Source organism: Salvelinus namaycush, chromosome 20 (genome assembly GCF_016432855.1).
Source record: "Salvelinus namaycush isolate Seneca chromosome 20, SaNama_1.0, whole genome shotgun sequence".
Lineage (NCBI taxonomy): Eukaryota > Metazoa > Chordata > Actinopteri > Salmoniformes > Salmonidae > Salvelinus > Salvelinus namaycush.
The window spans coordinates 43366232-43379277 of record NC_052326.1 but is presented as its reverse complement, the minus strand read 5'-3'; the positions used below and the strand labels follow the sequence as shown (position 1 = coordinate 43379277).

General features: G+C 40.9%; 1 protein-coding gene across 1 annotated transcript; it reads right to left on the bottom strand.

Annotated features, from left to right (window-relative positions):
- Nucleotides 1-10439: 10439 nt before the first annotated feature.
- LOC120064639 (homeobox protein XHOX-7.1-like) lies at nucleotides 10440-12343 on the bottom strand. Its single transcript, XM_039015266.1, has 2 exons — nucleotides 11828-12343; nucleotides 10440-11481 (listed from the first exon to the last, which is right to left on the bottom strand). The coding sequence occupies exons 1-2, from the start codon at nucleotides 12258-12260 to the stop codon at nucleotides 11063-11065; spliced, it is 852 nt and encodes a 283-aa protein (XP_038871194.1). The 5' UTR covers nucleotides 12261-12343; the 3' UTR covers nucleotides 10440-11062.
- Nucleotides 12344-13046: the final 703 nt, after the last annotated feature.

Below are 13046 nucleotides of genomic sequence, written 5' to 3'. Positions count from 1 at the left end.
TTGAATCCTACTACACCGGCTCCGTCGCTCGTCATATGTGGCAGGGCTTGCAAATTATTACAGACTACAAAGGGAAGCACAGCTGCGCGCTGCCCAGTGACACGAGCCTACCAGACGAGCTAAATCACTTCTATGCTCGCTTCGAGGCAAGCAACACTGAGGCATGCATGAGAGCATCAGCTTTTCTGGACGACTGTGTGATCACGCTCTCCGTAGCCGAGGTGAGTAAGACCTTTAAACAGGTCAACATACACAAGGCTGCGGGGCCAGACGGATTACCAGGACGTGTGCTCCGTTCATGTGCTGACCAACTGGCAGGTGTCTTCACTGACATTTTCAACTTGTCCCTGATTCAGTCTGTAATACCAACATGCTTCAAGCAGACCACCATAGTTCCTATGCCCAAGAACACAAAGGCAATCTGCCTAAATGACTACAGACCCGTAGCTCTCACGTCGTAGCAACGAAGTGCTTTGAAAGGTTGGTAATGGCTCACATCAACCCCATTATTCCAGAAATCCTAGACCCACTCCAATTTGCATACCGCCCAAACAGATCCACAGATGATGCAATCTCTATTGCACTCCACACTGCCCTTTCCCACCTGGACAAAAGGAACACTTATGTGAGAATGCATTGACTACAATGCATTGACTACAGCTCAGCGTTCAACACCATAGTACCCTCAAAGCTAATCACTAAGCAAAGGATCCTGGGACTAAACACCTCCCTCTGCAACTGGATCCTGGACTTCCTGACGGGCCGCCCCCAGGTGGTGAGGGTAGGTAGCAACACATCTGCCACGCTGATCCTCAACACTGGAGCTCCCCAGGGGTGCGTGCTCAGTCCCCTCCTGTACTGCCTGTTCACCCACGACTGCATGGCCAGGCACGACTCCAACACCATCATTAAGTTTGCAGACGACACAACAGTGGTAGGCCTGATCACCGACAACGACGAGACAGCCTATAGGGAGGAGGTCAGAGACCTGGCGGGGTGGTGCCAGAACAACAACCCATCCCTCAACGTAACCAAGACTAAGGAGATGATTGTGTACTACAGGAAAAGGAGGACCGAGCACGCCCCCATTCTCATCGACGGGGCTGTAGTAGATCAGGTTTAGAGCTTCAAGTTTCTTTGTGTCCACATCATCAACAAACTAGAATGGTCCAAACACACCAAGCCAGTCGTGAAGAGGGCACGGCAAAGCCTATTCCCCCTCAGGAAACTAAAAAGATTTGGCATCGGTCCTGAGATCCTCAAAAGGTCCTACAGCTGCAACATCGAGAGCATCCTGACTGGTTGCATCACTGCCTGGTACGGCAATTGCTCGGCCTCAGACTCCAAGGCACTACAGAGGGTAGTGCGTATGGCCCAGTACATCACTGGGGCTAAGCTGCCTGCCATCCAGGACCTCTACACCATGCGGTGTCAGAGGAAGGCCCTAAAAATTGTCAAAGACCCCAGCCACCCCAGTCATAGACTGTTCTCTCTACTACCGCATGGCAAGTGGTACCAGAGTCCCAAGTCTAGGACAAAAAGGCTTCTCAACCGTTTTTACCCCCAAGCCATAAGACTCCTGAACAGGTAATCAAATGGCTACTTACATTGTGTGCCCCACCCCCCCCCCCCCAGCCCCTCTTTTACGCTGCTGCTACTCTCTGTTTATCATATATGCATAGTCACTTTAACTATACATTGATGTACATACTACCTCAATTGGGCCGACCAACCAGTGCTCCCGCACATTGGCTAACCGGGCTATCTGCATTGTGTCCCACCCACCACCCGCCAACCCCTCTTTTACGCTACTGCTACTCTCTGTTCATCATATATGCATAGTCACTTTAACCATATCTACATGTACATACTACCTCAATCAGCCTGACTAAACGGTGTCTGTATGTAGCCTCGCTACTTTTATAGCCTCGCTACTATATATAGCCTATCTTTTACTGTTGTTTTATTTCTTTACTTACCTATTGTTCACGTAATACCTTTTTTGCACTAATGTTTAGAGCCTGTAAGTAAGCATTTCACCTGTTGTATTCGGCGCACCTGACAAATAAACTTGGATTTGATTTGATTTACCTCCTTCACCCTTACATTGCACCTGAATGGCGCAGCGGTCTAAGGCACTGCATCTCAGTACTAGAGGCGTCACTACAGACCCTGGTTCGATCCTGGGCTATATCACAACCGGCCGTGATCGGGATCCCATAGGGCGGCGCACAATTGGCCCAGCGTTGTCCTGGTTTGGGGAGGGTTTGGCAGGGGTAGGCCATCATTGTAAAATAAGAATTTGTTCATAACTGACTTGCCTAGTTCAATAAAAAATAAAATAACTCTGGATCATATTCCCCACCACAGTTGCAACACTGACCTTCACTTTGATTTTCAATACACTCGTTCCATCTGCAAACATTTGCAACATGGCCAAATCCTTTACAGATTGCATTGTAGTGGCTTGTGGACAAATGCTCTAACTGCATACTTTACATAACCTAACTTTACATGGGCAAGGTTGTGCTCTTTATAAAAAAACTAAAGAACTGACAGTTCTAACCACTTGGTAACAACTGAAGCATGTATACTGTCTGACCTTGCAGCCTAGTTTCAGCTTTAATCAACTTACTTTATTTATTCAGTGTGATTATCATGATTTAACCTTATTGTTACAGGCCTTGTTTTTCCATTTATATATCAAGGTTGGATGTTAGAACGTTGTGCGCACTGATTGGTGGGTGGCCTGGTCCCATATCCACAAAGCACCTCAGAAAAGGTGTTAGGAATCCTGTTTTAAGACAACAAAAACCTCTCAGCTCAGAGTAGGTTTTAGGATGACAAGACACTGCCCTGACAAACTAAAAGTTTATCACAGCTGGATATCACGACAGTTTGAGGTAATGCAACGGAAAGATAGTGTTGAAGCTCATTGGTTATTCCCCAATTTGCAACAATTGCAATCGCAATGAGGCATCGCCAGCTGTGAACTCTATAGCATAGACTAGTGGTTCTCAACTAGTTTTACCTGATGACCCAAATTTGACAATGACAATTGTGTCGCAACCCAATTTTATGGACTGTTGATGATTACATTTTGTCTAAAGTTTAGACAACCACAGTAAATGTGACTGCACACAAAGATGATGGATAAACTGACAAGATACATGTCTCTCCGCCCTAATGCCATGTTCAAAACCACTGGGAACTTGGAAAAAAAATAGCTTTGACTGGGGAAAACATTTTCGAACGGTCATACAACTCGGGAACTCGGGCCTCTTTCTAGAGCTCCGACTTCCCGACTTGAAGATCACTGACATGAATATTTTACTTTGTATTCTTCAGAGTTCCCAGTTGTCTTGAATGCACCATATCAATGGGAGTCTTTGTCCACAAAGCGGCATGGTGGGCTGTCTAGCTCCAACCCATCCTTTCGTTGGATGGCCTCATGCCATGAATATGCATAGCCATCTCGAAACAACTCCGATATAAAGTGTTTTTTCTCAAAGTTGCCGGGATGTCACGTGACCTACTTTTATCAGTACACTTACAATTTAGGCATTACGAAACTTAAAATCAGTCAAATAAATGTCACGTAGCAAATAAGCCACTAATTTCTTGGTTGACCAAATTCAACACTCATTGGCATCCATACAAAAACGAACATGCACAGGTAGCTTTCTTTTTGAAGTGATTTGTTTGACAATGAGATGAAAATATCTTGACTGGTTGAGTTCATGCCACATTTAAAGGTAATTCATTTTTACCGTTTAAATGACGTCTTTATTATTAGGCCCATAAAAAAAATCAATAGAGACCCACGAATGTCATGGTGTAATTCGCACTCTGACTCACTGCATTTTTCTATTATCAAGACACCTGCTGGTAACTCTTAACTGGTTAGGACAGCTCATGAGGTGTCCTAAAAACATACCTGTCAACTTGGTGCGATTCTTATGACTAATGAGGCTTCATGCATAGCTTTTATTTTTATCCATAAGAGTAGGAATCTCTTAGCACTTAGGACCAATTTCTTCTCTGAGAAGCTTTGTGGATATGGGCCCAGAATTCCATCAGTCCTGCAATAGTGGATTTCCTGTCAGCACTTTCAGAAGTACATTTGATCTGCACAGAAGAATGTCCAGGATGGTGAGAGTTGTCACTTGATTAAGAAATAGTCTGTTTGGTTATGTGTACGCGATCAAAGTTGATCAGAGTAGGTCAGTGTTGGTCAGAGTTGATCAGAGTAATTCAAAGTAGGTCAGAGTTTATCAGTTTTGGTCAGGGTTAATCAGAGTTGGTCAGAGTAATTCAGAGTATGTCAGAGTTAATCAGAGTTAATCAGAGTTCATCAGAGTTCATCAGAGTTCATCAGAGTTCATCAGAGTTGGTCAGAGTTGATCAGATTTGGTCAGAGTTAATCCGACTAATTCAGAGTTAGTCAGAGTAATTCAGAGTATGTCAGAGTTGATCAGATTTGGTCAGTTAATCAGAGTAGGTGAAAGTTAGTCAGGGTTGAACAGTAGACTGTTCACTGGGTGAGATCAATTAAAACCAGCAGGACGCAGGGCCTGAGTTGTGCACCTATGCACGAAAATATATTAGTCAACATTTTCAGAGAATTTAGAGAACGTTAGGGTAACTGTTTCTATGAGACATTTTGTAACGCCTTATGAATGCATTATTGCCATTTATACATTTATATAGTTTCATAAGGAGCCATGAGCTATTATAAATACTTCTGGCATGTTTTACAATGCATATTACCACCAGTGTGCTTTATGAATGCTATGGCATTCAGGGAACATTCTGTTAGTATTTCTTATAGAGACTGCTTTAGAATTACTTGAAGGACATTTCCGTGTTTTAGAGAGAATCATCATTTGGTTTATTTGAGTTTCATAATATCGGTTTAGTAGAAGATAATGCTTTCATCTGTCCTCATTTATTCTCTTTCCATTCATCCCAGTCATAACACAGATGACACTCCTGACCCCTAGTGGATACCAGAAGTGATGACACAGGACACTCCTTACCCCTAGTGGATACCATAAAACATATACCAAGAAAACAGAATGTAAAGTATGCGCAACTCTAATCTAGTAATCTAGTAACGCTAATGCTGCCTCAGAAAACACTATCAATCTGAACCTCTTCTCTCCCGAGTGTTATTTTTTTCTCTTTCATCTGAAGATACTTTTGTCTGATATGTCTGATATAGGCGTGATCTTGACTGAAGGTCCATTACAAGACATGGGCAAACTTCGCTATCTAAGGTTACAGTCAAATATAGGTTACAAGTCTAATAACTGTAACCTATAACACAGTTTTAAAATAATGCCCACTTTTTTTAAGATGTTTTTTTTATATATAAATGGAGGGAATTTAATTTTCAAATTCCATTACTTTGTGGCTAAAGTATTTTGACTGCACATTGGGAAGTGTCTGGAAGGTGTATTCAGTCTGAGTTCTGCGCAACAGACATAATGCATGTGGCCTTTCTTTATTACTATTCAATTCAAATCAAATTGTATTTGTCAAATGCGCCGAATTCAACAGGTGTAGACTTTACGAGCCCTTCCCAACGATGCATAGTTAAAAATAAGAAATATAAATAATAAGAAAATAGTAATAAAATACACAAGAAGTTACTGCTGCAAAAGTTTACTTCTCCCTGCTTTCCGAGGAAGGCATATAAATGCGTTCTGGAGACCCGGTAAAACGTCCGAAATCGCCATCTATTTCTAAGGATCAGTCTTAATTTGCTACCAGTTGATTAATTTTTCTCAACAATGAAAATGAAATTCAATGTAATGTAGTAGTAGGTATTACCTGTGTAGACTATATTTACATAGTAGGCCTAATTATGCAGGTACAGTGTATACAATCCATACATTTTACTACAAGGTTAGGCTACAATAACATTTTAAAGATGTTCAAATAAACTCAACTTAACGGGAGGTGTAAACACAATTGATAAAAGTTTACTGTAAAATCCTATGCCTGGAAAAAGGGCTTTGGGTTGCACAAACGTCACACAGGTAACAAGAGCATACCGTGCTTTAAAATGCGCAAAAAAAATGTATGTAGGCTTATTGTCCTTATATTTAACGTATTGTCTTGTTTGATTATATTTGCGTAAAGAATAAAAAATACCATGTTATGTTACTATTTAAATCATGACTAAATTACATATCTATAGAACAATATTATTTATCTTTCCCAATGGGCATACGCACTACACACAGGGCTACGTCGGTGAACATGCACATTTCATGAATTCTGTGAAGTGGCCTGAACATGACTATTGACGTTTACAATAACAACATTTGTAAAATGCAAGTTGTGTCCCTAAAATCATGCCATAAATGATGCATGTCGATAGGACTCTCGTGGGGGACTCATGGGCCTGCACACTTTTGTTCCACTTACACAGGCAATAACTAACCTGATTCAACTAATCAAGGGCTATAGGTGATTAGGTGATTTGTTAAATCAGGAATAGCCTATAGTGCATAGTGCTGGGCTAGAACAGTGGTCCCACTCCCCAAACAGTCCTTTTTCGAACAGGCAGGCGGGATGGAGGCTGCTCTCTCGCGCTTTCAACACAAGGTGGTGTTGTGGTATTTGAAACGACATGAGGAGAACATATTGACGCTCGCGACTGCTTGTGTCATTGCTTTGAAAAATACGAATGATTAGCAACACTTTATATAAAGTGTCCCTTTAGCCCTGTATAAATTATAGACTTCTACAATATGTGTAATCAGAATATAATTAGGTCTACGTGTGCGTCACTCCAGGTACGCGATCCTACATAAAATATTGATTTAACCAAACTGTCCAAATTCTGTTTCAATTTCTCAATTGATGGTTCTGTTACTGATATTGTATAGTAGGCTAGGTACAACCATAATAAGAAAAAGAAAGTCATGGCATTAGTGCAACTTGTAAAATGTTGAGTGTAAGCCAGTTATAAACGGATTCAAACGAGCGTCAGAGTAGGCCGCCTGCAATAATAATAGGCTGTACAAATTGAGTCTGTTCAATTAATGGCTATAGCTTAACATATACTGGAATATGTATACATTAGAAAATCAATGAAAGTATGTCTAACATTGATGATGATAATATGAATAGGCCTAGTTATTAACAGTATTATTCGTATATAATTCGTATATGATGTATACATAAGTAGGCCTATACAATAAGGTGCATTGTAAGATAACTAAGTGTGATGGGGCTGGATGGATACATCGCCCTTATAAAGCAATGCGAGCATAATTTATTTCAGCAATTCTGCTTGTGTTAGGTTTGAATTAGTTATATTGTAGTTTTGGTTGCTATTCGTGACGGTATATTGATACAATGCCGCATATCGCTATATTAATTGTCCCAATTTTTCATTTTCCATTAAGATGGCCCATGCTATAGTGCATGGTCATGCAGTCTACTTTTGTAATGTGACACTAAGAGGAATGCTCAACTTTGAGCCAATAGGTAAACTGCATTAAATTGAACATCATTTTCTGTTTTTTTCCAGACATAGACATACGTTTCACATTGCCTGTAGATAATAGGCCAGACCTTGAGGCGCTGACACTAGTAGTCAGTCGCTTGAATAAGGGTATAACCTATTGCCCATATTTTGATAAAGATTGGAAATATGAAATTATAGTTTAAGTTTGCAGTTGTCTAAAAAACACTATTTTGCTCAAAACATGTTTGTTTACCCTTTAGTGTGTGCATGCCTACTTTACTGTATTTATACTTGGGATATCGCTTTTCAACAGTAAAAGTTCAAAAATCGCTGGAGGACGACTTTAATGCTTGTAATCGAATGGTTTTACGTTCTCACAAAATTAGGATGCTCATTTGCCTATGCATTTGCCTATGCGTTCATGGCATTACCTGGACAACAATTTCCATACCAAACAGCATACATTCTGAAACATTAGAATGCAAAAAATCTGTGAATATTTTTACCAATATAATATTCATATTACCCACCACGGTGTAGTGATCCGCTTAATACTCGAAGCATACTCAACAATACACTGTAGGCCTACCTATTTTTGAAAATAAGAAAATAGTCTAATATATGATCATTATTTGAAATACATTCAGATCAGTAAAGGAAGCATCCTAAACGTATCTGCCTCGATACCGTTGAATAACTTCTTATTCATTGTACTTATATATTTATATATTTATTTTTGTTTATTTTACCACAATCCCAGACAGGCACTAAAAGAATTGCCATCCTTCTCCCTTGACAGTGGGATCTGGCGCCTATGAGGGGCAAGAAACGAAATAGTGTTTCTCTCCTCGCTACCCGTTGTGATCCTTTGGAAGACATAGACAAGCGAGTTTTGTTTTATTTTTGGCTCCAGGCAAGATAGAGGGGGAAACGAAAGAAAGACCGTCTTCTTGAAAGAACCGACAGATCCCCTTTGGCTCTTTTGTGTCAAGTTTTTCCCTTTCAGTCGGAGCGTTCATCCGTATGATTCTCAACTTATTGTCATTACTTATTTATTAATTGATGCCTCCTGGGTGAAATAGAGCGAGTGACTCGCCCGAGGCACTTTACAAGCCTATGGCAAAAAAAATGTCAGGACAGTGTAGTCCTATAACCTAGCATCTTCGAGCGAATCTCGGGCCAATTCAACTTCACAATAACATAACAGCTATAGCCTATACATCTAGTGTTGTTTATCCGATAAAATGAGCGTTTTTTCTTCGTCCACAGAAACGGGTGGCCTTGTTCTCAATAACTTCGTGTGAATGCCGAAGGGGTGAAGGAAAGGAAACACAAGCAGGGAAGAACTGTTACACGTCACCCTCATTGACATTTTAGGAATAAAAGTTCCGCCTTGCCTGCAGCTACAGCCTCGCTGGAGCCGGTGTTCCTCTGCTGCAGATTGCCTTTGTTCATTATGGCAATTATTTTACTCAAATTTAAGCCCTGCCTGAATGGTACGACCGGTCAAAGCCGCCTCTAAACTTTGGAGCGGGCTGCAATTCGCCCACATTAGTTTCCTATTTTTCTAAAAGTCTTCGTGATTGCAGCAATTGACATGGGCATTTATTAGGTTTTGAAAAATCTTCCTTCTCTGTGCCCAATTGAGGAATGACAAGAAGCCTGTATTTATGTGTCGAATGACACACGTCTGTCTGCCTAACACCGTGGTTTATCCATAATGTAGGTGTCACCTGGCTAATTACAGTCGAAAATGACATTCCACCGAATCGTTTACAGGCAATTTAGCCCTAGACTCAATCTCTAATTTACCGGAGTGTTTAAATCCGCACAATTGATGGTTGTAGATGTTGGTCCCCCCCTGTGCTTTTCTGGCGCCAACAAAATCTGGGTGAGATATTTCAAAGCAATGGACAACAGCTGTAGAAATACATTCCGCGTTTTGCTCAGCGAAATGACATTTGACAGGTCTAATTCAAAGCTGTAACACTTACACTGCAATGTTCATGAAACTGCTGCTCTTTCACAATTACAAAAATATGGGTGAAAGACATTATAAGCTGGCTACCCCACAGTGGTTACACAGACAAAGCATACATGACATTTGCTTATATTCGGTCTTTGCATAGTCGCCTGTGTGTGCATTTATTTTCAAAGTTCCTGCATTTTTTATTTAAAAAGGCTTAATTTTGGTTTAGGCTACTTTACCACAATGATAGTGGAAATATCAGGCTTAAGTCCTACTTTCGATTGTACGTACAATAAACCATAGCATTCAGAGCACACATTTGTAATAAACCTACGTTTTGTTGATGAAGTTCATGGATAGAAAAATGTAATAACATTTAAGGGTAAATTGGTCTGAAATATAGCCCACTGGGCACAGACGTCAATTCAACGTCTTCCACGTTGGTTCCACATTTAAATGACGTGGAAACAATGTTGAGTCAACCAGCGGGAGACTACTCTTCCTCACATTTGCCTGCACGTTAGTTATTTTCCATATATATAAGTCATTTCCCTGACTGTTAGTTATTTCCCCTGCATATAAGTCATTTCCCCTGCATGTCAGTTATTTCCTTTACATGTAAGTTATTTTTCCCTACATGTTAGTTATTTTTCCCTACATAAATGTAATTTCCCCTGCATGTTAGTTATTTTCCCTACATATAACTAATTTCCCCTGCATTTTAATTATTTCCCCTATTACAAATAGTCTTCCAATAGCCTGTAGTTTTCCAACCACTGTCTACACTCATTGAACTCGATATTTTCTGACGTCGAAACCACATCATTATGGTTACTAAATGTTACCTTAAATCAACGACGTGTAAGAAAACCCTGGTGCAATGTTTTAAATACTCAATAACTGCTGGCACGTTCGAGTTTCAATTAGGCCTACATATCATATAGGCTATTCTAGTCATTTGTACTGTCAGTCAACACGAAGAACTGCTCAATGAAAAATAATAAACCATTTATTGTTAATTTATGTCACAAATATATTCAATATAAATGAGGATATTTTTCAAATATACAGTATTTTACAGTACACAAATCCCTTCTGAAGGGAATCATTCAAACAGACAGTGCTGTTATAATATATAAAAATTGGTGTGGTTCTTCTAATTTAACAAAGAGCGTTCATTGACTTTGGATTCAGTAAGCCACTATTTTATGCATTGACAAAAATGCACATGAAAAGTATAGCATCTTAGTCTGTAGTGACAACAGTCCACATTAGTGATGAAAGCCCAACCTACCTTTGGGTCTTATGTGTGTTGGTGCAAAACCCCATGCTGGTGCGTAGAACTTTGGGATGGTCTAACTTTAACTTTTGGGTGGACTCGGGTAGCCAGTAGGAGTTTTAGTGACCCAATAATCAACCGTGGCATCAAACTAATGGCAAAGTAGATGTATATACTTGACATACCGAGGAAAACATAGCACTACTACAAGGCAGTCCTTACTCATGACTATCCAGTCAAAATATGCAACACCACATAGTATTTTGGCGATGTGGGTCTATGTTGAAGCACTTCATAGTCTACATGGCACAAAATATGTCCTTCCTTCACGTCAGGCGAGGTGATACATGCTGTACCCGACATGAGCTGCATACAGTCCCATGGGTGATACTGGCAGGGAGTGCCTCTGAAAGTGGTGCGACCCTCCATAAGACGAGGGGACGTGCGCACCGAACGGAAAGGAAATCCCGAACGCTGGAGGCAGCATTGGCTTGGCTGCCATTTTCAGTTTTTCCAGTTCTGCCTCCTGGAGCCTCTTGGCTTTGGCTCGTCTGTTCTGAAACCATATTTTCACCTGCGTCTCCGTCAGGTTGAGCGAGTTGGAGAACTCTGCGCGCTCGGCGATGGAGAGGTACTGCTTCTGTCGAAACTTCCTCTCCAAAGCCAGGAGCTGGGACGTGGTGAAAGGGGTCCGGGGCTTTCTGTTGGTCTTGTGCTTTCTCAGTGGACAGGAGGGGGGACTTAGCCTTCCTGCAATAACCAAGACAGAAAACATCGTTAAAACCCATGCTTTCAATGTGACGGAAATGTACAAGTTGTGTTGTTTTGATGTACAGAATTAATAATAAACACTTTATGGAACTGCAGCGTGATTTTAACATAGGAATTCGTTAAAGCAGATACGTTCGAAAATACCAAATTATTATGTGCTTAAACTGCAATGATATAGGCCAAACTAAAATGATCAAACTCAATACAACGTTGCTATAAATCATGCAACACGTTTCACCTAATTGCATCCTGTAAAGCTCTATGGCGTATCGCAGTTGATTTTACGCACACATTATGGAAGGATAAATAGAAAGAGAACGCTTACGTGGAGGAGTAGGCGAAAAGCGAGGGCTCTGTATCCAAGAATTTCGGTCTTGACTTTCTGGACTCTCGGGTTTAATCAATGCGTCCTCTTGCATGTTCATAATGTCGCCTACTGAGAACAGCGACCCGATGGCCAGGGAGGGGGCCGAGTTATCCAGTCTCGAAAGCGAGCCCATCCTTGAGCCTAGCGCCAGGGATGACCCCGACATGGATGATCTTTCTGGAGATGTCAAGTCTCTTCTCGGTTTCCTGTCGGCCATCAGAGCCTCGACGCTGAAGGGAAGAATCGCTACTTTGGGCTTTATCCTTTTCTCCTCCGCCACCCTGCTCAAATTGGTCTGCATCGCTCCTGTGCCAACGAGACCCGAACGTGAGGGAATGTCTTCTGTTTTCAAGCCAACGGATAAAGCTGACATGGCAACAGCTGGGGCCATACAGATTCGGCCTTTACTTGGGGGTAAACAATCGAAGAATTTAAAAGTTGAGTCACAGAAATTGCTGGATTGCTCCTATGCTAGTGGCATCCTCATGTTTATCTGAACACTCTGTCGAGCACTGCTATAAGGCAGGCGTAGGGACGCCACCGTCCAATCAGATGTGAGGTGGGTGGGACGAAGCCATTCGATTAGGAAGGAATCTCAGCTAAAACTGATGTGATGCTTGGTTATTTGATTGTCAGGGAAAAGTAAACATTTTAGGCTACATTTTACAACTTAAAGTTAACAAAACTTGTGCAAATACTTAATTTGGAATGGTATAACATAAATTGGGGGGGAAAATACTTTTTCAATACTATAATTTTTCAATACGATCATTTATATTACAATTTAGAATATTCTTAATATTATTGATGTTATTATTATGGCAGTGGTGGTGGTACTCTTATAGTATCGGTGACTGTGGTTATTCCTGCTTGCGCTGTCAGAAAAATGGGCCCATCAGAGGAAGCTATAAGTTTCATGTTATATTGAACTTATTATCAAATCAATATACAGGCTGCTGTAGCCTATATAGGTTTTTATACTATTTACTTATCTCATGTCTTGTACGACTTTATTATGCTATTATGTTCAACAATTAAAGTGAAATAGAAACTCTCGAATGTTGGCCAACATTTACTGCCTTCCTTTATGTGATCGGCCTCTTGCAAAGCAATTTTTATTGATGGCTGCAGGGCTCTAATCATATTGAAACACACAGCCCTTCGCAGTCATTTAGGG